Source organism: Alligator sinensis, unplaced genomic scaffold (assembly GCF_000455745.1).
Source record: "Alligator sinensis unplaced genomic scaffold, ASM45574v1 scaffold282_2, whole genome shotgun sequence".
Classification (NCBI taxonomy): domain Eukaryota; kingdom Metazoa; phylum Chordata; order Crocodylia; family Alligatoridae; genus Alligator; species Alligator sinensis.
In genome coordinates this window covers 3197198-3222661 of record NW_005841879.1, presented here as the reverse complement: position 1 = coordinate 3222661, position 25464 = coordinate 3197198, and the positions used below count along the sequence as shown (strand labels likewise).

At 40.7% G+C, this 25464-nt stretch overlaps 1 protein-coding gene across 3 annotated transcripts in view; it reads right to left on the bottom strand.

Annotated features, from left to right (window-relative positions):
• The window catches only part of TEX2 (testis expressed 2), a 113178-nt gene that overhangs the window by 9806 nt on the left and 77908 nt on the right, over window positions 1-25464 (bottom strand). For all 3 annotated transcript variants that reach the window (XM_014527964.2, XM_025196300.1, XM_025196299.1), the window contains 4 exons: window positions 24883-25130; window positions 21982-22131; window positions 17670-17769; window positions 6615-6747 (listed from right to left, as the gene is read on the bottom strand). In XM_014527964.2, the coding sequence (XP_014383450.1) occupies window positions 6615-6747; window positions 17670-17769; window positions 21982-22131; window positions 24883-25130 (631 nt within the window). The remainder of the gene's footprint in view (window positions 1-6614; window positions 6748-17669; window positions 17770-21981; window positions 22132-24882; window positions 25131-25464) is intronic.

The window sequence follows — 25464 nt, the reverse complement described above, 5'->3', positions numbered from 1 at the left end:
GGAGTCCGACCAACCTCTAGAAGAGTTCAATGCAATGCACCAATATTCCAACTTCTTGAAGAACATGTTTAGAGAACAAGAGCAATGATCAGCCTTGCCAATACTAAAAGGGTTTGCTAGTATAATTTTAGCAGTAACTTATACCAGCAAAAGATTTCTACCAGCTAAGACAGTCACACATTTTCTCTGCATTAAATTAACCAGCCATCTTTACTAAGACCTTATCAGATTTGGTGATGGAGTGGTGTCAAATACGTGATTATGATGGAAAGGTATGCTGGAGCTGTAGCGTTGGTCCTGAGGTGACAGCATAGGATTCTACTGAACTACCGTTGCACTTTCTGCAGTGTGCTGTAGCAGACAGGAACAGTGTTGTATAGGGGAATGTGCCACAAGTTTCAACCTGGATTAGCCTGACTGCATTTGCACACACATTCCTGAGACCTGCTAGGGTAATTTATTTGTAAGGCAGCTGTATAGCATACTGCTCCCTTGGATTGCCACAGGAGGGTTGCCTCATGTTTTGGGGGGAGGAGGGAGGGGGCGCAAATAACCAAACTGTACCACAGCACACTTCAGTACCGTCCATCCAAAACAAGAATGCAGTAGGAACAATAATAAAAACAGACTGGATAATTTCAATAGCTCTCTTTATACTGATAAAGCTTGTTAATATGAAGGACTGAAGGCAATTAAAACTAAATAGTTTGTTTTGGGGGGTTTTGCCCCCAAATGAAGCAGATGCCTTTATCCAGCTGTTTGAGATGCTGGCTTTTGTTGTTGTTAGTGCTCCAGTCAATTTGACTCCAGGCATCTAAAGTAAATGGTAGATTCAGTCTAGTGTTTCCACTTATTCCCACAGGGACTGCATAAGAAATTGAGGGCATTTATACATGTGCTCCAAGAGCCACTCTAACTATAGGCGTGTAGGCTGTAGCGCTCTGAGCATCATACCAAAAAATGGTGGCGGGGGCACTTTAACTAAAGCCTGAATTAAGGATGATGACAATGCTGGAGTCTGCTGGAGCACGGTAATTACCATGCTCCAGCAGACTCAGTTACTCAAGTCTGCTCTGACGTGCTGCAATTACAGTGCATATGAGCAGCCTCGATGTATGTGTATAGGTGCCCTGGGATTTCTCCATTTGTTTGTGAAAAGAAGCGAAACAGAGGTTACCCAAACCTCAAACACCACCAGAAGATGGCTGGCGAGTGGCCTGGGAAGACCAAATTAAAATGATCTGTTTCCTATGCAGTATAGTCCCAAATATAGGGTTGGGAGCCAGGAAGTCCAGCAGTTTCAATTTTGGCTTTGCCTATGGGTCACTGTTATGCCAAGGCATTCCCTTTAACCTCCCTGTCTCAAACTTAAAACCCTCTCAGTTTTCTCATTGGCAAAACTGGAGCATAGCAGGTGCATTATGAGGACTGAATATTTGTGAAGCACTGTGTTAGCAGTAAAGTTATTTGGGGAAGGAAAAAAAAATTCAAGGTGAAAGAGACTGCACCAACTCAGTGAGAATTATTGTTGCCTGTTTTACTATTGATATATATTCCTGGTTCCCTTAGAGCAAAGAATGCTTTTTCTGCCAAGAATGAGACATAACCCTGGCTAACAGGCTCTACAAGTAACATCACACCTCCGGGAACTCCCATTCCCACAGGATTAATTGGCAAGTTTTCAACCTATACTTTCTCCATTCAACATATACAGGAATTTTTCTACCTTGTTTTGCCTGAAAAGTTTTTTTTCCTCCTCCAGCAGAGAAGGGTTAAAAGGTTGTGCGTGTAGAATGGCAACATGATTGTGATCAAATATTCCCGGTGTAGCCGATCTGTAGTCTTCTTCTCCTCATGCTTCATCATTCTCACCAAGTTCTAGAGCTCAACAAGTTACCTAGCAAGAAGCCTTTCTTCAAATAAGAAAGAAATGACATCTAGCTTGCCTCTTTACCACTGCAGCAAAGGCAGATGTGCATATTGTTTCCAAGCCAGCAAATCTTAACAATTTCACAAGTCTCTACAACATCTTATTTTTCCAGTACTTCAAAATATGCACATGAATTATGATGATAAAATGCTTTCAAACTGACTCAGAGCACGGAATACAGTTTCCTTTGTCATGGCAATTATTCTGACTTATTCCAAACAAATACTTCAATGAGCTATTTTTAATAAGATGAATTAAGATAAAATTCATGGAACAGAACAGAACCTTAAAAAAAGCAGACTAATATTTTCTACACGCTTTTGATTAAACTTTTTTTTAAGTTTTACATGGTATCTGCTCTACTCTAAAAAAAATTAAAGCATATTAGATGTGTCCTTGAATAAGACTGAGGAACATCTGGCCCTGAACATACTGCATGTGCAGAGGCCATTGGAGGGGGTAATACAGTTTTAGTTAATACCATGGTTCCAAATTCAAAGGATAGGTTGCCCAGTTACTGACATTAATATTTACTCTGCTGAGGGCTGATTCCTGAGCTAGAATTCAAACTATAATAAGTTACAATAAAGGGAAGTATGAAATTATTGTGTTTGTCTACTGCATTTTAAAGGTGATTTCTTTATTGTAAAAGATAAGCCAGGCAAAAGAGAGAGGAAGAAGAACCTATTTTCCACAAGAGTTTCTCCCCTCTGCTCACTTACTATGTAGGGGACAGGAAAAGGGATTACAATTCCTTGAAAAACGGCCATTTAATATTTTGGGTCACATTCAGTGGTCAATGAAACCGATGTAAACAATTTTTTGAACTTGAAGTCGCTATGTATTTAAATAAAGCGCAATGGAGCAGAAGCCAGCCCAACTGCTTGAATGGAGTATCTCTGGATTTATATCAGTGCAGCACTAAAAAACTCAGGTCATTAAATATTTTCATCTGTAATTTCCCTTTTACAAATACAAAATTAATCTGGCACCACTATATCACTTTAATGTACTTCATAAGGCTATGGCATGGGGATGCAAGTTAGCTCCAATTCATATTAAATTGACAACTTTATTCACATACTAAGAAAATAAATAAATTTTGCACAACTATTTTGCTGATTTGTCATCTTGTGGCTGTGAACCAGATCAGAGACCACCGACTGTCCAGGGCTGGCACATTTCTCCTTAGCTACTATTTTAACATTCTAGTTTCTGCTGCTGGAAGGGAAAATAGTTACCGTGAACCATCAGAGCTCTAGGGCTCCTGTGACTACTTAAAATTTGACTCCACTGCAAAATGACACTGGTGCAGGGCATACTCACTTAAGAATGTTTTTAGCTTCCAATGATTCAGCGATTGTGTTTTTATACCAGGCTATGGTGCCAAGCGAGATACTGAAAGAACAGCAACACTGATTGTGCAGGTTAAAGGTAACCTGCGACCTTAGCTTTTTTTATTTTGTTTTCTGTCTTTTGTTTCCAGTAACCACATTTAGTGAAAGAAAACCCAGTGAATGGTTTCATACAGCACAAACAGGATCAACATGCCACGGCTAGAACAAGATGGATATATGACAAATACCACTCACCAGATAAATACAAATCCACAGATTGATGAGTCCCAACACATTTAAAGAAATGAAAGGAAAATAGCACAGATATAAGTTAGATAAGATACAGGGTGTGTAATTTCTAGCCAGCTCAACTAGGAGGTATTTCAAAGCATAGGAGAGCAACAAAAAAGCTATAAGATTAGACATTTAAAGATGGAAGTGAGTATTCACTCAGTACAGCAAAGTTACTGACAAGCATCTGAACTGTTGTAATATAGAAGGCAGTCATCCTTCCACATTAAATCTGTATTAGTTGGATTACCATAACCAGATACATCTACTAGTCAAGGGATGAAACTTGACAGACTGGACAAATCCTCAATCATAACTGGGATTTAGGGCATGCGTCTACACAAGACACTTTACTTGAGATTAGAGCCAATTACTGCGCAGTAAGCGTCACCGTCTATACATGCAGGTGCTTACTGCACAGTAACTGGCTCTAATCCAGAGGAAATTTGCTACTTGTAAATAAATACAAGTAGTAAATTTACTTGGCAGCAATTACTGCACAGTAAGGCACATGTAGACAGCTGACTGGGAGCAAATGTGCTCACAGTCAGCAGGGCAGCAGGAGGCAGGAGACTGCTCCCTGCCCCCAGGAGCTGCCTGCTGCCAGGGCGGGCTCCACCACCAGAGCCCGGGTGGGGACAATGTCAGGCTGGGAGATCAGATAAGAATCTCCCAGCTTCAGCTCTGTGGTCTCCACCGTGGAGTCCGGAGCTCCCTGCTGCTGAGGCAGGGAGACATTGTCCCCACCCAGGGTCCAGTGGCAGAGCCCACCCCAGCAGCAGGCAGCTCCTGGGGGGGCAGGGATCAATGAGCCATCTCCTTGCCCTGTGCTCTCTGCCAGCCCCCAGTTAGCACCCAGAATCCACCACCAGAGCCCGGGTGGGGACAATGTCAGGCTGGGAGATCAGATAAGAATCTCCCAGCTTCAGCTCTGTGGTCTCCACCGTGGAGTCCGGAGCTCCCTGCTGCTGAGGCAGGGAGACATTGTCCCCACCCAGGGTCCAGTGGCAGAGCCCACCCCAGCAGCAGGCAGCTCCTGGGGGGGCAGGGATCAATGAGCCATCTCCTTGCCCTGTGCTCTCTGCCAGCCCCCAGTTAGCACCCAGAAGGAGCCTAGAGCTCCCCCTGGCCGCTGCAGGGTTAGCAGGGGCGAGAGCAGACTGCTGCCATGAGCAGCAAATCTGCTCCTGCTTCCCCGCATGTGTAGACACCTGCCTGGGGTGTGTTTACTCTAAAGCATTTGCATGTGTAGACGTGCCCAGATTTAGGTAAGTATTAAGATACTGAGACCTTGCCAAAGGTTTATTTAACATTTGAAATGTTGTGCCTGAAATTTTTAAGTATGTTCAAGTCTACTGTCAGAGGACAGTATATGACTACTTAGCTGCAATTGAGCTGTATAATGAAAAGGAATGGAGAAGGATGCCATAAAACTGAACTGGTTCCAGTTTTCCCATAGCTTCACCTCTCCCCTCAGTTTCCCCATTTGCTAAACAAAGACAGGACTTGGCTGCTTATCTACGACCTAAAGAACTTTAAGAGTTAGCTAATCCTAACATTATCTTCAACATCACGGATTAATGACTTGATGTCCAGTTATTGAAGTACATTTAGGAATTGGAGCTTGGTTGGTAAGTTACATTTCATGGCTAGGATGGAACAGACTGTCAGTGGAGTTACGCTGACCCTATACTGGCAACTAAGTAGGAAATGAAGGATTGCATCCGTCAGTGTTAAGAACAGAACAGGGCACAACATAATAAAGACCCTTAAGCACACATTCTAAATGCACTGAGATTTTTCTTCTTAGAAACTGGGCATTTGCAATATCAGGAATTTTCCTAGCAGAAAATACAGAATAATGAGTTCAGGACTTACAGGTATAACAGATTTTAAAGTGGTCTGGTTTAAAGTCCACTTATTAAATATAAACATTACTAATTTTAAAACCTGTTTTTTAGATGGATCTTAAAAAAGCTTATTCTTCATCATTTAAAAATAAGATTCACATATAGAAAATATTTCTAACCTGTGTAGAGAATTCAGGCTTTAGCAATATTAGAGAACCCTAATCCAAGTGGAAGCCTATTGAGATCAAAATCTAGTATCTAATTATATGAAAAACTAGCATAATTAAGCATAATTTAAGAGACTTGGCAGAATTCAATTTTTTTTTATTTTATAATTTCAATGGCTAAAATGGATGTTTATTTTTAAGCATTTATTTAGATTTCTAATCAATTTAAATTTTCAGAAATGCACAAATTAGGGGTGTGGGGATGTGCATGCACAGACACATGCACGCGCGCGCACACACACACACATATATATATATACCAGCTTCCTCCTCCAATCCAGCACACACAGGGGAAGCTACTGTGCCACCGGGCTGTTAGCCCACTGCTCAGTCCCTGTGCACAGCACCATCAAGCTCAGCACCCATTTTCCTTTGTCCCACAGCAGTTACTGCCTTCTGGCCCCTCCACCCTCCTTTCCCCAAAAAGGAAACCTCAGGCTGCTGCAGCAGCATCTACCCCCTGCAGCCAGTGGCTTGCTCTGCCCGGCAGCTCCCACCTGAGTTTGCAAGGGAGGGCCCAGCTGGCTGGCACTGAGCTGGGGAAGCAGGGACAGATGCACGCACGCACACTGCCAACTTGTGCCCCCCACCCCAAGCCTCTAGCTGGTGTTTAGCAGGAACTTGCCTGTCCGGGCACCACAGCCTATTATGTCCCCTTTCTATAAATTTCAAGTTGAAATAGCCATTTATCAACATTTACCAATAAAAATTGAACCTTACCAAGCCTAAATATAAAGCATATTATCTTCCTAAATATAGTTTTATGAAGATAATCAAATACTAACAGATAAAAAAAAACAAATATAATTTCCTGGTTCTAAAAAAGCCATAGCCACAAGGACAGGTTCTGCCTACAAATGCGTACTGTACACACATCTGTCTGATCTACAATGAAGCAGCGCCTGCACACCTGAAGGTAGATCTTAGCTCTATTTCACTATTGCTCAGCTGGTTTCTTTCTAATGCATCAAGGTCTTACCCTTCTTTGCCAATCTCTCCAACTTTCAGTGCTTCACCAAGAGGTTCTTTACCAAGTTTGGTCAAATTCATTTTGGTCTCCAGGGTCATTAAGAAAGACCCATTATAAGATATTTCCAAATCAATCCAAAGCCCTAGAATTGTTTAAAAAAAAAAAAAAAAAAGAGAGAGAAGTTGTCTTTAAAATATGACAGTGTAACTTGAAGCAACATACGCAATCATTTTACATCATATTCAGCAAAAAAGTCACTTTAAAATGATAATGTCCATATGTTACTAACTCTACCATACGTTTTCCAAATTGCAAAAGCTTGGAAATACCGATTTTCCTTTCCATCACTTTTTAAAGCAGATCCTCGTATTTATATTAATCTTCAGTTATAAAGACAGTCCCAGTGCTAGAAAAATGAACGCTAATGGCAATGCTGCCATTTTGGTAAGTGAAAAACCTGCACTGTCTACAGCCAAGTGAAACTTGAAAAATACTGTCCCTGAATGAACAGGTGTCCCTTTAAATGTTACTTGGAGGTATAAATATATTTTGATCTAAGCCACAGCAGTATCAAAAATGCTTGATCGTTACTTCAACTGCAAGCATACATGTGCTCTGGGGTAGAGAGGTGGAGGGGACATTTCAATTAGAGCGGCTCTTGGGAGCTGCTCTAATTAAAGTGCCCACAGCATCTCATGTATTCAGCCTCCAACATTTCAAAGTGGTGGTGGAGGGTGCTTTAACTAAAGCTCGTTACTGGATTAAATCAAGTCAGCATGTAAAAAAGTGCCTTTTTTCCTTGATGTTTCGTTCCAAAGACATCACTTGACAGAAGTTGTAGCAATGCAATGTTTAACTAAAAGTTGTAGTCATCCCATTCATTTTGTACGTGGCCATTTATTACAGCCAAGATAACTGCTGAAGACCTAGATTTTTGTAGCCACCACTGTCAGGAATATGTCCTTCTTCCCTAAATGCACGGCAACCATGGAAACCTACGGTGATGTTAAAGAGGGCTATAAAAAAAATAATAAAAAGTCTCTGTGGAGAGAGGTACAGGTGACACTGAACACGACTCAGAAAAAAATATCCATTTTTCACTGTGAAAAAAAACCCTTGCACAAACACAAGCTGATGCCTCCTCATAAGCATTCCTTTGTTAAAACATTTAAAGCTCTACAATTTATTTTGAACTCCAATTGCACTGGAACCCTTGACACCTACAAGGGACAGTCTGTATTTGTTCAAGTTTCATGCAGCAGCCATGTTTTGGTTACTCAAGCATTTCTTGCTAGCTTAAGTATTCACTGCTGCCTCAAAAGGTGGCCAAAGGTGCAGCCCCTAAATACCAAATCTCAGTTTCCATCATAACCAAATAATTTTCCCTCTGTTGATAACTGAAAGGATGGATAACATCCTAGGTGAAGCAGGTAATCTTGATTTTTTTTTTTTTTTTAAAAACCTCCTGCCAGCCATCTAGGGCAGGGAAAGACCAGGCTGGCATGTCTTCATACAGAAGTTCACATTCCTGCTTGATACTTGTCATTCAGTAGTTTAATAAAATACCAAGACAATTATCTGATAAATTACTAGTATAGTGCTACCTGTACTTTGGTTCTTAATTTTGTATAAATCTCTTACTAAAAATAAAGTTAGATAATCCATCCCTCTACTTACTTGACACTTGGAAATTCTTCTCTAAAATATTTGAAAAAGAAGTATAATATATTTTTAAATTGTTTTAAACTGTGTCAGATTTCTACAAGGAAATCTTTACCAATCTTAGTTCAGAAGAGTTTAAAAAAAAATCTGCAAAATTTTGAAATTGCTTTGAACTTTGATTTTTACATTAATGCTTTTTTTTTTAAACATTTCATTACATTTCAATAGCAGTATATAATAGGCACCTCTGATGCGTCATAAATTGACATGCTATAATTGATCCATTCTATTTTTATTCTTTAGTCTTTAAAAAGCAGCTGTTACTGAGTACTGACTGATCTAATTTTTTTTTTTAACCCAAACCTTTCTACAAACACATAAGTCAGCAGATCTGAAATGCTATGTATTGGTTCCAGTCCCACCAGGTGGAAGGTCAGCTGTCAGTCCACCAAATATGCTATCCTTGTACAACTAGAAATAATGCTGAAAGTGAGTTTCTTGATTTACCAGCAGCACCATTTGTAATTCAGACTGGTTTCACAATGTGCTACTAAACAAGAACACAAATGCCATCTGATACAGAATTATCCTCTCAAGTTTCAGATGGTAAAATTAACAAGGTCATTACAAGCCAGAGTCCCCATACACTAAGCAGCTGAGAGCAACTTTTTAAAGGATAAATCAGTGAGTCGACATGCTCCAGACTTCAATCATGTTTTAACAAGAAATCAACTTAAGTAAAATGTAACAATTCAATCAAATTGGATTGTCAATAAAAAAACAACCCAGAGAGCAGCATTTGTTGTGTTACAATTTTAAATCACCACAAGGTCATTTCTGAGCCTTGATGAAGATACAGCAACACTGCAGTATATGAGTGCATTGGAACAAATGCTGTTTAATCTAAACTGCTTTTTCCATCAACAACAGCTCCAAAGCAAAACGTCTCATGAACAGAATGTTTGCTGCCTGGAGTCAAGCAAAGTGAGGTGTTGAGAAAGTTCTTCAAATGCAGTACATCACTATTTTCTGAACTTCTGGCAAGCTTTGTGAAGTGATTTCCTACTATCAAACAGCATAAAAACAAGGCATTCTGTCCTGTTGTCATTCAGCATTTTGATTTTGAGAAGCTCATGTGAAGTGCAAAATTACCTACAGTTGACCATACTGAGAAATTCACACATGACAAAAATGTTTTCCAATGACAGCTTATTCACAGGCATTCTCTTAATAAATACAGCCAAAAGAAAACTGGAATAACTTCAGCATTTCAGTGGGCAAGTCCACGTATGCATTAATGCACCATAATTATGACACATTAAGTATAGTACCTGTAATAACAGGCACTAATTTAAATGTGCTGTAATTGGCACTTCTGCGCAGTAGTGCTGGTGCACACTTTTTTTGTAACACTAATGCACTGTAGACAAATTCTACTGCGCATTAGCAGTAGCGCAAACACTGTGCTACTGCGCAGTAGAATTAGTCTACTGAGCTTTTAGTGTCCCATGTAGACACTCTCAGCGATGACTCATCTATCACAAGTCCTTATGAAATGCAGTTCAGGTCATCAACAGACAAGTGAATCAAAACAAAACAGGAATCTCTCATTTGACTTGTCTCATGACTTTAAATTACCTAGAAATGTAGTACACACAAATTTGGCTGCCCTAGTGTATTCTGAATAATTCAAATGTGGATTCCTACAATTAAAAAAAAAATTGGAATTAAAAAAAAAAAAAATCTATCCGATAATCAGCATACAAAAAACTTAGCTCAAAGACAAATATAGTAGAGAAGTACGTGAACTTTTGTTGGCTTTTACAATTTAGAAAGTGTTGACTGTAAATCATGTATTGTTTTATCTTGTTCAAACATTTCTGGAAAGTTGTAATAATATCAGTGAGTGAGCTTTCGGATGCTATACACTAAATCATAACCATTTTCATCTTAAGAATTTTGGAGATAAATCTGACATTTGTGGAGAACCGCATCAGCAGAATGCAATTGTATTTGCATAGAACATAAAACTTATTGGCCATCTATTTGTATGTGAATCCTTCTCATCTGGAATAGGGAAGATGCAGGAGTATCAAAGTGGGCCAGACAGCAAGATCGTAATAGGTTTTGGGTTCCAATTCTTCCATAATTTATGTTGATTCCCCACAATGAAGTTAACAGAACTACAAAGGGAGCAATTCAAGGTAGAGTTGCTAAAGATCTATAGATACAGGTTGTATGTGCATGTAGGGAAAAAAAAATGACTGCAAGTATTATTTTAGATTGTTATTTTAAAAGAAGAGATTTTATATATCTTTCACTGAACTATAAATAAAATAGTTCAATGAAAGAATGTTTGAGCAGAACACTTCCTCTCCATTTAGCAGAAATACGCAGCAACGCTGCTTTGGATACCGTATAATTATCTGTTCTTTCTGGCCGTGGGGTTCTGTGGGTGGCAGGCTGAATGGCATGAGGCACTCCTTCCTCAACACCAATGTTTCAGCACAGCATGAAAATGCAAAGATGGCAACGTCAAAGAGTCATTTGAAAGGCCGGAAACATTGATAATGGGAGTCAAGGGCCAAAGGGGTTTGAAGAGGGTGATCAGATGCAGAAGGACTCACACAACTAAGTGAACATAGACAATTTGACTTTACTGCATAAGAACTGTAGACACTGTGTTCGTCATCAGACCAGCTACTGAGACAGTGAGGTGTAATAAAATCTTTTGTATGCGTGTCATAAAGCATAAAGGAGTTCAATTCATTCAAATCATCTGGACCATTTTATGTAAATATCCATTATGCTTTATTATCTATATAGGACCCACAGCCCATGGACTAGCAGAGAAGCATAAAGAGAAGCTAGCTGTCCCAAAGCAATTACAATCCAAGTAGAAATAAAAAGGGAGGAGACGATTTATCCAAAGAATAATGGAAAGGTAGTAAAATAGAACAAAAATGTGAGACTGCACATACAGCAGAGGCATGAGGAGTACTGTACATTTGGGCTGTGCAAAGCTCTGGTCCCTGATTTGATTCAGCCCAATTGGTGGTAGAATCTCCAAATCCAAATCAAATCAGGAGACACTTTAATCTCTCTGAATCAAATCAGAACCCTCCAAATCGATCTGGATAGATTCACAAAGGTTCAGCAATTTGGACATAGACACAGCTTTAAATGTTTTTTCTACATGCCTCAAGGTACCAGGTGGCTTGTGAATGCTGCGATGATGGGGCGCATGGAGCGTTCCACAGGAGTGCGGGGGGCTCCCCAGCATGCTCGGCAACAGATCAGGAAGTGGACCAGAAGTCCCCCCGCACTCCTGTGGACACTCCATCTGCCCCAGCATTGCAGCATTCACGAGCTGCGCCTGGCACCTCGAGGTATGTAGAAAAAAAACATTTAAAGCTGTGTCTATGCCCGAATTGATGGATTCTCTGAATCAGCATCAAATCTTCATATTCGGATTCGGCCGAATTGAATCTAAGACAGTAATCCGAATCAATGAATCAAATCACTGTCCTTGATTCAGACCAAATCCAAATCGAATACAGTCTGTTTATTACAAACTCCATTTGGGCATTCATTATTTTGTCAAACCTGACTTAAGTTCAAATTCATATGCAACTATGCCAGAAACTTGGCCAAACCTTTCTATTCTGAGACATGTTCTGAATGTACCTCCTACAGCATGAAGCATTACATCATTAAAAAAAAATTCAACTATTAAATTAACTTTTGCAAACAGCCACCAACACAAGTCACTGTGTATTCAATTACTGCGTGACATTTTACTTTATAGGCACACCTACGCATTGGGAGCATAATGAGTACATAAAACCTTGTGATCCCCAGCACAACATCCCGTTGACATCACCTTAACTTTGACACAATCCAACCCAACAAACAGATTTATAGTCAGTGAAATTTATAACTTTTTCTATGTTCAGTTCCCTAGATTTGTAGAGTATCCGATAAAGTCTCATGAGCACTTTAGTCAATAAGTGATTATTTAGCAAGTCTTCCTTACTGAAAACCCAGACACTTGATTATTTTTAGATGGCAATTAGCTGTTGAGGACTGTTTAGATTACAACAACAAAAAGAAGCATCATCCGATCATATAGGTTGGAACTGAATAGGCTGCTCCTGGACATAATACCAGAAAGTTATCAGTGGTATTGTGTGTTTTATAGGATCAGACTGCTCTGTAAACCTGTCAATTAATTTTTCAGTGGAAAAGACAGATACAGGGAGCTGAAGATTCTTCCAAATGTTTTATGTAGATGGATTTTTATTTCCCCCCCTCGTCTATTCAGAGGCAAACTTTTTCCAAGCATGCAGTTACAGTTGCAATTGTGAATGTTGGCACTTGTGCTCAAGAAAAGGTAGAGTGGGATAAATCATCTGTTACAGGTTTGGGCTCTAAGGAAGTTAGGGCATCTATACACATGCTCGGTAGGGGGCAATGTGGCAGGACAGGACATTAAATTACAGCAGCTCTCAGGAGCTGCTTTAATTTAAAACACCAGCAGCATCTTATGTATTCAGCATCCCACATTTAAAAAATGTCAGTGAGGGGGACCTTTAATTAAAGCTCTTTCAATGAGCTTTAGTTAAAGCACCCCCACTGCCATTTTGAGACGTGGGGACACTAAATACATGAGACACTTGAGCACGCTGGGGCACTGCGATCGGAGCACTGCAGCAGACTCAGTTGAGTCGGCTTCAAAGCGTTCTAATCAGAATGCAATGGAGCACATGTAAAAGGGCCCTTACAGTTTAACTGATTTTTTAAAAATTAAATCTTCATAATTTCCCAAGCAGGAAGCAACAGTGACCACCTGAAACCCGAGATTTCATAGATTTCATAGACATTTGGGCTGGAAGGGACCCCGGAGGATCATCAAGTCCAGCCCCCTGCCCAGGGGCAGGAAGCCAGCAGGGATCATAGGATCCCAGCAAGATAAGCATCCAAATGTGTCCTGAATGAAGATCCTGTTCCTGCCTTTGTTTCAAAGTAATTTGCATCATCACAGATCCTCACAAGAGGTGAGAGGCATCATAACAGCTATGAACTGACTGCCCAGAGGAGTTTTCCATCTATCGACTCCCCTGTGAAATCCTATGAAATATAAACTTTCATTTCTACCCAGGAGAACTTCTAAAATATTTTCTCCAATGCCTGATGAAGGGTGTTTGTGCCCAAAAGCTTGCAATTAAAGAAAAACTTTTGCAAAAATCTTGTTGGTCTAATAAAAGATCTCTCTACTATGAGTACTCTTACTTTCTTGACATTTGAAATTGCTTTCCAAAACAGGTTGTAGCTAATGCTCTTTGGCAGTGGACACAAAGTGGAAAACATTTTATTAAAACCTCTCCACTATCACCACCAGTTTGTATTATTAAAATGTAAACAGGATTGGATTTCATAGACAAAAATGTGTGCATTGGGTTTCCAGGTATTTCTTTGATTTAGTGCTGAAAGCCTCAAATTATCCTTTCCCTTCTAATCCTAAAGCTCTTACAAAAATCACTTTTATGAATGAAGACTCATGTAAGGATTGAGTCCATCTTGCAAGAAACCAGTTTTCAGAATTACTTTAATCAGCTTTACCCCTCCCCCTCTTCTTAATTCAGGAACAGTATTTTGACAATAAAAGGCTGCTACTAAGCAGCCGTGATTTCTAGCTGCTATATGAATTAATGGTTCTGATACTACTACAAGCCAAAATTATAGAAAGAATTACACAGGTCTCTGGTATAACAGAGGAGGAACACGTCCTTCATAGCAATTACTGCTGAGCTTGGGATCATACCCAAAAGCACTGTGCAAAGCTTCGGTCCCTGATTTGATTCGGCGAAGATCTGGCCCAATTCGATGGCTGAATCTCTGAATCCAAATTGAATCAGAGGACCTTTTAATCTCTCCAAATCGATTCAGAAAGATTCGGCGATTCAGACATAGACATGTTTTTTCTACATACCTCTAGGTAGCAGGCAGCTTGGGAATGCTGCGATGCTGGGGTACATGAAGTATCCCATAGAAGCACAGGGGGCTCCCCAGTGCGCTCAGCAGCAAACCCAGAAGCGGACCAGTGACAGGTGCTTCCTGGGTCTGGGGGGCCACAGGGGTCCCCCTGTGGTCAATTGCTGAGCCAGGGAGACATGGGGGGCCCCAGCACGCTCCTCAGCAGACTCAGAAGTGGACTGGAAGTACATGTAAGCAATGCTGCTCCAACTTGAACCCTGGATGAAGAAATGCTAACACTGGAGCAGTTTCACTATATTTACTGGGGTCCTTCCCAGCTCCTGCATACCTACTAAAACGTAACAGCTGTTGTGCAGTTCGGAGCAAGAGGCCCCCACCACCCTTTCTAAAGTGGCTCCCAACGTCCATTTGTCCACGTCCTAAATTTAGATTAATACATTATACCAGTATGACTGCATCTTCTACGCTGCACATCACACCACTTCTCCAATGCTGGTGCAACAGAGTCACTTGACCACTTGAAAGCAAAATGAGGGGGAAGTAAAACTGGTAAGAGAGAACACTTGTACTCTGGGTCAAAAATTTTTTAACTAGTTTAATACCAAAACTTCCTCTGGGCAGCACTGGAGAAGGGACAGTGTTTTATGAAAGTGCTTTCGGAAAGTAAGGATTGTGAAAGTACAATAAAAGTTGTGTTAACCAGCACTTTATTAGCTGGAAAACTCTATTAACCGGCATCCGAGTGATGCGGCAAAAGCAAAACCACTTCCGGGGGACTTCCTGTTTCGCCGCCATGAGCTGAATTTTTCTTCGCCACTTTTTCGGCCCAGGGCAAAGCAGCCTGCATGGGGCCTCCCTCCCTGTCCCCCGGCACACTGATGCCGGGGAGTGCACCAGACGGTGCACATTTGATTAACCAGAATATTTGATTAAGCGGCATCCCCCATTCCCAGGGGATGCTGGATAACAGAGCTTCTACTGTACTGCATTTAAGAAAAATGCCAAAAATCAGGATATCCCCCATCTGGGTCTCTCTGCTGGGAAGTTTGTGAAAACAACAAATAACTTGATCCTTAACCTTTTGTTAGCTCTGGTCAAATGACCTATAAATGGAGCAATTTTGAATCCTTGTTGTTAACTCTTACTACAATCAGTCTAGAGGATCAACTGAATTAAAAAAAAAAATGGCTGGTAGGTGTCCGCTGGAACAAAGTTCTCATTCTGATGCCTCTACTGCTCAATGCTCTGACAGTCAGGAAATGGTTTTAAAAATGTTATGAAACAGAGGTGGATGGGTAGTAAACAACAGGCTCCTCACGGGAACATTCCCTTTAGACCAATTAGTGCCTCTATACCCAGGGCTCAATAAGCCTCTTCTACATCAACCACATTTTTTAGGACTGTATAGGCCAATAGTGTTAAACAGGGAAAAGATCTAGGGGCAGGGGAGAAAAAAGGTTTACTAAAGATGACAGGTGAAAATTATGACCAATGACCATTCTAGAAATCTACTTCCCATCTAATGAGCTGATCAAAAAAACATTCTGAAATTATAGGAATGAGGGGTGGTAGAGAAAGTCCCACCTAATCCCCCTAACTGAATTCTACATTTTTTTTTAAAGCAGGTCATCCCTCCAATGTTTTTTGTTTTTTTTTTTTAAATCATATCTTCTCTTTAGCTACTATTCAAGTAACTTTCAGGCTCTACACTTGTTTTAAAAAAATGTTGTTACTCCACTATTCTTGGTCTGAGTGGACCAACTGCCTTTTCATGAAGCACCAAAGTTATCACTGCTATGACCTGTAAACACACTGCCTTGGTGAAACAAACCAGGAAGACCCCAGCTTGAGTTTCAGATCCTCATCGTAGCAGGAGGAAATTCATTTACCTTGTAAATAAATGGCATTTGACATTGAGATGAGCACGCAACCCCATAGTGCTTTCCTTTTCACAAAGTCTCTTTTCAGAGCAGTGCTGTACTTTTGTTTCTGGTTTATGGGTATTGTATTTGCTGAATCTTTTTCATAGGTCAGGGCATCTGCTTTTGAACACCGGTCAGGTCTGGTTTCTCCTATTGGACACAAGTAATTTTCTTTGGAAAAGGGAAAGGATGCTAGAACCACTGCTACTTAGTACTCAGTTTATTGCAAGTTCTAAAGCAGATGCGGAGGTTTTGCAAAGGTTCCAAAAAACACTGGTGCGAAGGTCTGGGAAACCTATTCTGAAGCTTATAAATTGTATGATACCAGGGACTGCATGTTTGTGTCAAACCATATTCTTTTGGACTGTGAGGCTTGTTTGCCACTTTTGCCCCCATATTAAGCTAAGGATACACATAAACGCAGTGTCAGAACAAAATGAGGGTCGTTCAAGGTCCTACTTCCACGAAGGGGTAATAGAGTATGTACCAAGGAAGCTTGGCAGAGACTGTGGCTGGAAGCTACCAAGACCCTTGGGACGCTTCAAATATGCTTGTGTGACATGGTGGGAACCAAATGCAACAGCCTAGCAAGTGTTCAGCTGGTACTCCCGCCTTATCACTCATGGGAGTCGCTCTGATTAGAGAGTTGCCTGGCAGCTTTCTTTCCTAATTCCCAGCCCACTATATTAGAGGAAAGCAGGGAGGCACTGACTGCAGAGATCAGTCTCATCAAATGACAGACATCCCCCACCAGGTGATCTGTCCAGTTACCTGCCCCGCTAAAGTTCAGACCTGAAAAACTGTTGTGCCCTGAGGAACGGTGATCTCTCCCTCTCCTCCCGCCCTCAGGGGTGTTTTATTCGAATGGAAGATCAAAGCTTAATAACCTACTCTTGTAATTCCTGTGCCCACAATCCTTCATATTTCAATCCATTACAGAGGCAGAGAGAAGGAAGTTGTACCTCATATTCAAGGATAGAGCATGAAGTCTGGCAGAGCACTCTGGTATCAAACAGAATTTGTAATTTTGCACACAAATTCCCCAAAATGTCACACAGGCATTAAGGAACATTTATACCCACCCACTGTAGTGTTGTGTTAATGAGTGAGTGCAGGAACTGCGATATGCAAATAGACTATTAATATCAATAAGCTTACCTAGAGCCCAAGCTGAATGAACTGGAGAAGAACAAGTCACAAAAAGCATATCAGGTCTTTGCTGAAACTAATCATTAACAGAGTCTACTGCATTATCAATACCATCACGGAAGGCCAACTTTTTAACAAGAAAACAAGATTTACAACTTGATAGGGTTCCAATTCTGCAGTGGAAGCATAACAAATGAATGTTTTTTTCCATTATTAAGCCGCTTATTCAAATCAAGTGTTCATCGCATTACAAGATTACAACAGTGTAGGGGAAAGTTAAAAAAAAAATTGAGTAATAAAAAAGAAAAGCAATTAGTTAAGAGGCATATTTTACCTTTGTGATTGACAGAAGGTCTGAAGGCCTGGAGGATCTTTGGCACTGCTACTCCCATGTCAAGTTCAGTTAGAGTCAGCTCATTCATGAAGTATGGTAGCTAGAAGTACAGAGTGAAAAATGAGTGTTACAACCATAAAGAAACCAGTTATTCTGTAAGATCAGGAAAGCTATTACACCCAAGGTTTACAGTTAGCTTAATTACAAAAAATAAAAAAGTGGTTATATGCAGAGGTTAAATTCTAGGATTCCACATTCCTCTATTTCAAAGAGACAGTTTAGAGCGTGGTTTACCATATCATCATAGGGCCAAGATATTTTTCGTCGCCCTTGCAATTAAGAGATGTGCTCAGCCAATCAAGCTTCAAGTCTGAATGTGAACTTCCAACCAGTAGCATAGGTCAACAGACTACAAAATGCATGACTGATACAGTGCAGCATGCTGCACAGGCAAAATATATCAAATAGCAGGCCTTGGCCATGAACAAAATATAGATACTGGGCTGGTTGCTATATATAAAAAGGAATAACATTTTGGGGTTTCTTTAATGTCTCACTTTTTGGTGCACACCCTTCATTAAATTGATATCTTAAAAGTTTGTTTTTTACTTTTTAAATCTATGGAAAAACCTTAATCTGGGGTCTGCCCTATATCATACATCACACTCCAAATAAACTACACGTACACGAACAAACAAATAGGGATTTAGAGTAAAAAGTAGTTGGGTGATGATATATTGATTTTATAGTGATAATGTTCTTTGCAAAGACACTGAATTGCAAATATGAGCAATATGTATGGTGCAGAATCCTCAGTTTTTCATACTGGGGCATATTCCTTAGTTTAACTGCATCTTCAGTGCTGAAGGCTCATGAGTTATGTTGCAACTTCTACAGCCCTATGCTACACGTTGGCCACTGTGCACGCATCTTGTATCCTTCCCTGCTTTTCCTCCCCAAAACTCAGACATAATAAAAAGAGCCAAGTAGCCGTTTTAATGGGAGAGAAAAGCAGTTTCAAGGAAAATTCTGTAAGTGATAAAGTACATTTGCAATTAAAATCAAGTTAATCTGATAGGTCTCTTGTAGCATTTGGCATATCAGCATAACGCTGCCTTTTGCTCAAGACATAGCAATCCGCTTGCACCACAGAATAGATTGATACCAAGACTGAAGGCCAAAGGAACTTCTGCTGTGTTTGGATGGGTGCTATCACCGATAGCATTACAGAGTTCAAAGCTGGCAGAAACATTATTTTCTGCAATAACATCCCTGCTGAGATTCCTAGAGGAAATAAGGAGAAAATGAAGGTGGGGGGAATGAAACCCCCCCCCTGCAATTTGGCCAACCAAATTAAGGGAAGCAGTCCTAACATTACAATGCTCAGCAGGGTTGAGACTTCTCAGCTGGTGGTGCAGTAAATCAGGCTACAATAAAAGGTCACATAAAGTACAAGAACTGCAAGAACGAGGGTTAAGAATGCTGTTCTGACCTGCTGGGATGTACCATGAGTATGTATTTGGGGTTTGAATGACTTCAGCAACACCCTAGGACCACTAGCCAACGTTCTCTTATTCCCCAATGGTAGAGGCCTTTACTTTTTGGAAGCCACATGACACCACCAGTGCTTCGGGGGCAACCAATCTGTACATCACTGCATACATGACTTCAAAACCAGAAAGTGATTACTCAATAAGACTAAAACATTTGAAGCGTAAAGGACATTTAGGGGTAGTTTAGAGCCACAAGCCCAGAAGCAACTCAGACAGATACTGTGTCATACCCCAAACTCTGAACCTCCAATTTCCTCAAAGAAAATACATTTTTGAGGCTTTAAGGGAAAACCACTTGGCACCAGAGATGACAAGAGTATGCACAGAAGAGTTATCCAGTGGCTCCTTTAATAGAGGAGTGGCCCCATGAAAGAAAGGTAAGTGATAATGATTTCAAAACCACACTGAAAATTCTTCTTGAGTAATCTAATAGAACAGCCTAGTTTATTTAAAATAGTCCTAAGCAAAATTGTTGGCATAGACAAAAAAAATAAGAGTTTTTTAAGATAAAAAGTAGTAGAGTTAGGAAGAGGTGTTTTCTGCAAGCATCTTCCAAAAAGAATCAAAAGAAAGGAAACTACCTGCACAGGTTAGGTTATCAAGCCCAAAGTATCAAGTAGCATGTATTTATTCACTGCTCACAAATAGTGCTGGTCTAGTCAAATCTTGGATTGGCGATTGGAACTCATCAGAACAACAAAATCCCTGCTCTTCAACTAAGGGAGCTGCCACAGAGCTCAGAACTGAAAAAGATGCCAGGGGACAAAATGCACCCAGGGACAGAGGCAGATCATAGGATAGTAAGTCCTGAGCAGGACACCAAGCAGACGACTCCAAGCAAAGCCAGCTGCTCTGAGAAGCTGTCAGTGAATTCTGCCTGGATGCATGAAGAGATGAATGGCTGGGAAAAAAGGATTCCATGATTAAAGAGACTGGCTCCAAATCCCAACCCATAAGCTTCCCCGCCCTTGCCTCCAACCTGACTTCTGGAAGGGCCATGTGTCAATCCAAAGTCAGTTCTCTATCTCTAGTCCTCCCCAGGAAGGCTGCCATCCAAAGGCATGTTTTAGTGGTTAGTTTTTAGACACCTCTTCATTGGGGACTGCACTGACACCATTAATAAAGACACCAACCCACATGAGATGAGAGTAACTAAGGGCTCATCTATACTGTCTCCATACCAAGCTCCAGACTGCTGCTGAGAAGCCCAATCCTCCCTTTCAGCACATACCAAAACTCAGAAGTAATAAACACATGGCCAACTAAGAGTAACCCTGAGTACACTCCCCAATGACACTCTCCGTCTCCCCAGCACAGAAGTTTTTGGCACGTGCACAGGATACCACATTTTGGGGGTCTGGCATGAAATCAAGGAGAGCAAGGGGGCAGGGCATGCTTCTCAGCAGCTCTCCTGGACACAGACATATCCCCAGTTCAACAAATGAGTTGAATTTGTACCAACTGCCCACAGGCAAAAACAGCTCAGAGCAGAATTCAGCAAAGTGCCACCTTATCTATTTAGAGAGACTATCAGCATTTTGTCCCTATCATTCCAACTTTTCCCCCCCAATTTTTTTCAACAGACTGTTCAAATGCCCTGTACCAGTGACTGCAAACAGCCCTGGTGGGAGTCAAGCTATTGCTTAGCTCCAGTAGCACGAGCTGCATCATCTCTCTGCTGCTTTCAGCAGCTAAACTCCAGTGCTGTGACAGCAGGACTACTCCCTCTTTTACATTCAGGAATAGGCTGATGAATGCCTCCCCCGACAAGGAGAAGAACAAACCTGTTATTAGTTGCTGTTATTTGGAAGTTAGAGAATGCAAGAGGCAGATTATGAGAGTCAGTCAAAAGCTTACCTCCTTATGAACTTGTGTATTAGATAACACAATTATACCCCTTCACCCTATAGACAGCTGTTGCCTTGACCACCACTCCTACATAATAGCTTTCTGAATTCAAAGAGCACTCATGAAGCAGCATTACAACTATCTGGTCCCCGCCCCTCACTTACCAGCAACATGCCATTTCTGAAAGCAGGTTTCATTTTGTTTCCTGCTTATAATGCTAGTGACAGAACAAACATCATGCTGAACAACATGCTTACCCACTGTATGCTGATCAGTTTATAACAGCCCAAGTTTTGCCCATCAGGAAGGCTTAATACACTGTGCACAATTATGCTTAAACACACAGAAAACACTTTTCACCTCTATCAGAGACAGTTTACAAAAATTCACTAGTTCAGCCTCAGCACCCCTCTGAAGGTGTCAATAATTACAATCCTCCTTTTAAAACTGAGGCAGTGAGGCTAGACGACTTGACCCAGGTCTCACTGGATGCACACCTTGCTGGGGTCATCTGATCTCAGCAGTCTTTCCTGCCCAGAGCAGGGGGGCTGGACCCAATGATCTCACAAGGTCCCTTCCAGCCCTAAACTCCAGTGAATCTGTGAAATCTGTGGCAGAGCTAGATCAAACTCTGCATCATGTCTCTGCCTACTCTTTTGTGCATCAACAGAGTATGGGGACCTTGAATTGGCTTCAGTCATCTCACTGATAACTTTCCTATTTACTGGAAGACTGGCAATCCCGCAATACAAGGATGACAATGCCAACAAACAGGACGCAGGAGGCTAACTCAAAAAGTTAATGTATTTTCCAAAATGCCCGGTAAATAAAATCTTTAGCAAATCTTATTTCCAGTCTTGAAAACATTTTTGAAACTAGGAACAGAGTGTGCAAATTCCCAGGAGATATACCTTTATTTTGCTGAGTTTCATTTGGATCTTCTTGGACACCAGATCAGACCAATACTTTTCACCTAAGAAATCCCAAAATATTCTTCCAAGCAATGCATTTACCCATGCCTCCTGTTCCTCTTCTTCAGCTACAGGGTGAATGTCTGGCAACTGACAATACAAAAAAAACAGGTCATTCAGCCATGAAAATGAATCTGATCCTCAGTTCAGACAGACTATTTACTGCTTAGTATTTCAGTATAGGTTAACTATCAAAGTTAAACCCTCAGGGTAAAGACGAACTGTCATCTTTAAAGTCTTGTCAGGGGTCATGCTCAATTCTAGGCTCTGTGTTTGCTAACACAAGGACATTTCCTCGTGCAGACAAAACCATAGACAGATTTTAAGGTCTTTCCTAGCAATGGAGGAAGGTTTTCATGATACCAATGGTTCATATAGGTATAATTTTAAATTTTCCTGGCAACAATGTTCACCTGGTATGAAATTACTAAACTTTTTTTAGCACTTAGTGGGCACATCTACACGTGATGCTATGTTGCTGTAGTGACATGCTATGACAACATAGGTCATCACTATGGCGACACAGCATCGGCAGGCACAAACCATGATGCCAACGCTACATCACTGTAGTGACAAGTTACCTCGTTATAGCATACTGGTATAGCAATGTAGCTGCTAAAAATAACTGTGCGCCACCAGGACAGCACAATAATTGCTGTTACTTCCTAAAGCAAGTACTAAATGAAGGCGCAGTAACAACTGTGCCATGGGAGGTACATGTAGGTGTGCCCACTAGGTGATAGACTTTTAACCAAAGCTTAGGCTCTTTCCTGTGCGCACACTTGCTTTAGTAGAATCTGGGGAAAAACAAAGAACAAACAAAAATAAGTTAACTAAACATTTTGTTTTGCTCAGGGAAAAAATAAAATAAAAAATAAATAAATAAAAAAAAGGGCAGAGCAATAGAGAAGATGCGAGACACTAGAAAGAAAATCCTGTGTGTTCTTCCCCCAGTCCTAAAATCCAGTTATGGAATGACTTTTTAGGAAGGACCTATACATTTTGCCTGTGAGAGACTGGAGACATGGAAAGGTTTCTGAAATAGTTGGTATTTACATATTTATTCAATTTCTTTTCACTTGTTGAATTTGTTTGAATCCGTGCAAGAATTCAGATCCAGGGAGTCAGAACTCTTGAAAACAGGAAGAATGTATTTGATTTTTCCTTGAACTCTTCCCTCTCGGTTAACTTCCAATGTTAAAAACTGGTCCAGTCCTTTCACTTTATCCCTGGACTCCATGTTCTTGATTCATCACTGGAAATTACAGCTCAGATTACTCAGCAGTTGACTCCTAGATACTTTTGTTGTGAAAGGTCAGATGTCAGAGGCCTGCTAGTCATAAAAGACACAGTACTTTAAGTGCTCTGAACGGGGGAGAGGATCCATTCAGTAAAGGGGTCCCAGAAGAGAACATTTAATTCACAGGAGTGTGAAGGAACAGCATTTTAGGAAAGTACTTTGGGCATTACACACATTTTGGCCATGAATGAGGACATGGGTGTGCATATTCTCTCCTCCCTCCAAATCTACTCACAAGAAGTTCAAAGAAACATGCTGCCAGCCCTTCACCCAAGTGTTCTTAAAACAAATGCTTCTTGCACTAGATCTGGCCTACCACTTGGAATGTAGTGCCATCTCTTCAGGGTAAGGACCTTCTGTACAGTACCTGCAGCAACTGCAGGTTGCCCGTGATGGGGCTTCCAGGTTACTATGAAAACTGGGCTCAGTGTGCTGCATAGGGGCTGGTGAACAGCCCCCTGTGCTGAAGCACCCTCGTGTCCCAGTCAGCTGGGGCAGAGTCCACACATGTGCTGCTGTGCGTGAAAAAACTCCGCAGCAGGGAAGTACATATATTTATAAGTATTATCCTGATGCAGAGTTTACTAGCTGTGTACTAGCATCTACTAGCACCCTAATAAGTGCACTTATGTAGATGCCGAGACACTTACCGCACAGTGAATTAGTCAACTGCACGGTAAACATCTCATGTAGGATACACCCGATTTGTTGTTCTTCCAAATGCATGTGCTCTATTACTGGATTTATTAAATGATTACCTTAAAGAAAGGCATCTTATAAAAACTTATGCATGGACAATTTTCACACCCAAATTCCAGGAAAATGCTAACAATCTACCTGGAGAAATTTTTCAAAACCTTTTGACAGAATGATATGGCCATTTTATACATTACCTATTATTTCTAGTTTAAAACAAATCTCTGGTGATATCATGTCTTAGTACAAAACATATAAACATTAATTGCATATTTAAACTTTCAGAAGGTCAAAACCATCTACCATATTTTTCCACTCATTTTTTAGAAAAAGCTATCCCAAGATGGTTGCAAGATGCTTATTAATACAAAGAGATGAGTTCTGTTCAGTTTTTAAAAGGCAATATCCAGCTCCAATGCAATTAACAGATCTAGCAGCAAATATGATGAAAGTTCTTACTCTGAAATATTGAGAGACTGTGTTCTAAACAGCTGTAAGAAAGTTTCTTTGTATTAAAAGTCTAGATTTTTTTGATTTTTTTTACAAAACGACCCAGTTTCCACAGCACATAAGAGCTAACAGAACTTTAGCAATCCCAGAGCCTGAAGGACTGGAAGCTGCAAGAGACACCCTTATAAGAAAACAAATATGATGATTTGGGTTACTGAGGAACAGTCATGGATCACCCACAATGCCAAAGTCAGTTTTCAGAACAGAATAAAGTTAAGCTTCAAAGCTGACATGCTTATATTGTATGTAGGGATATGCATTACAAACCCACAAAAACAAACAATAGTCTGAAAATGGAAGTGAACCTTAAAAACATCTCAGCGAAAAAGTGTTACCTTCTTCACAGCAGTAGGGCTGCTGTCTGCACTGGGGACTGGACTAACGGAAGGACTTCTGCTTTCCTGTGGAACACACTTTGCCATGTACATACTATAGTCCAAAAGCATTTTTTGTCGCACGCTGCCTCCCAGGTCCTTTTGCTTAGGCAGAGACACAATTTCTTCTGCACTTCCTTTGCTACTGCTGCGGCTGTGCGTGAGCATCCCAGACTGACTATTGCTTCTACTGTGCGCTGGCAAGAACCCTAAACCAAAAGGAGCAACAGTCATTACAAAGCATCCACAACAGAATGCCTGATAGTTGGTAAGCTGTAAAGTAGCAAGCAAGAGTCACAGCAATCATTTTTGTGACACTTGGTTATTTAACAAGAAGGATAAATAACTGTACAGGTATAATTCGTTTCATAAAAGGTGAAGTTCAAAGGAGCACCTTTCCCCATTCCCTTATATTTGTATTTCTGTTTAGATTGCTTTAAACTCAAAATGCATTAAGCATTTAGAATGTTCATCAGCACCACATGTAACCAAATTTATGGTAATCTGTAAGAAAAACCTTGGTATTTTAAAATAGGAGGGAGG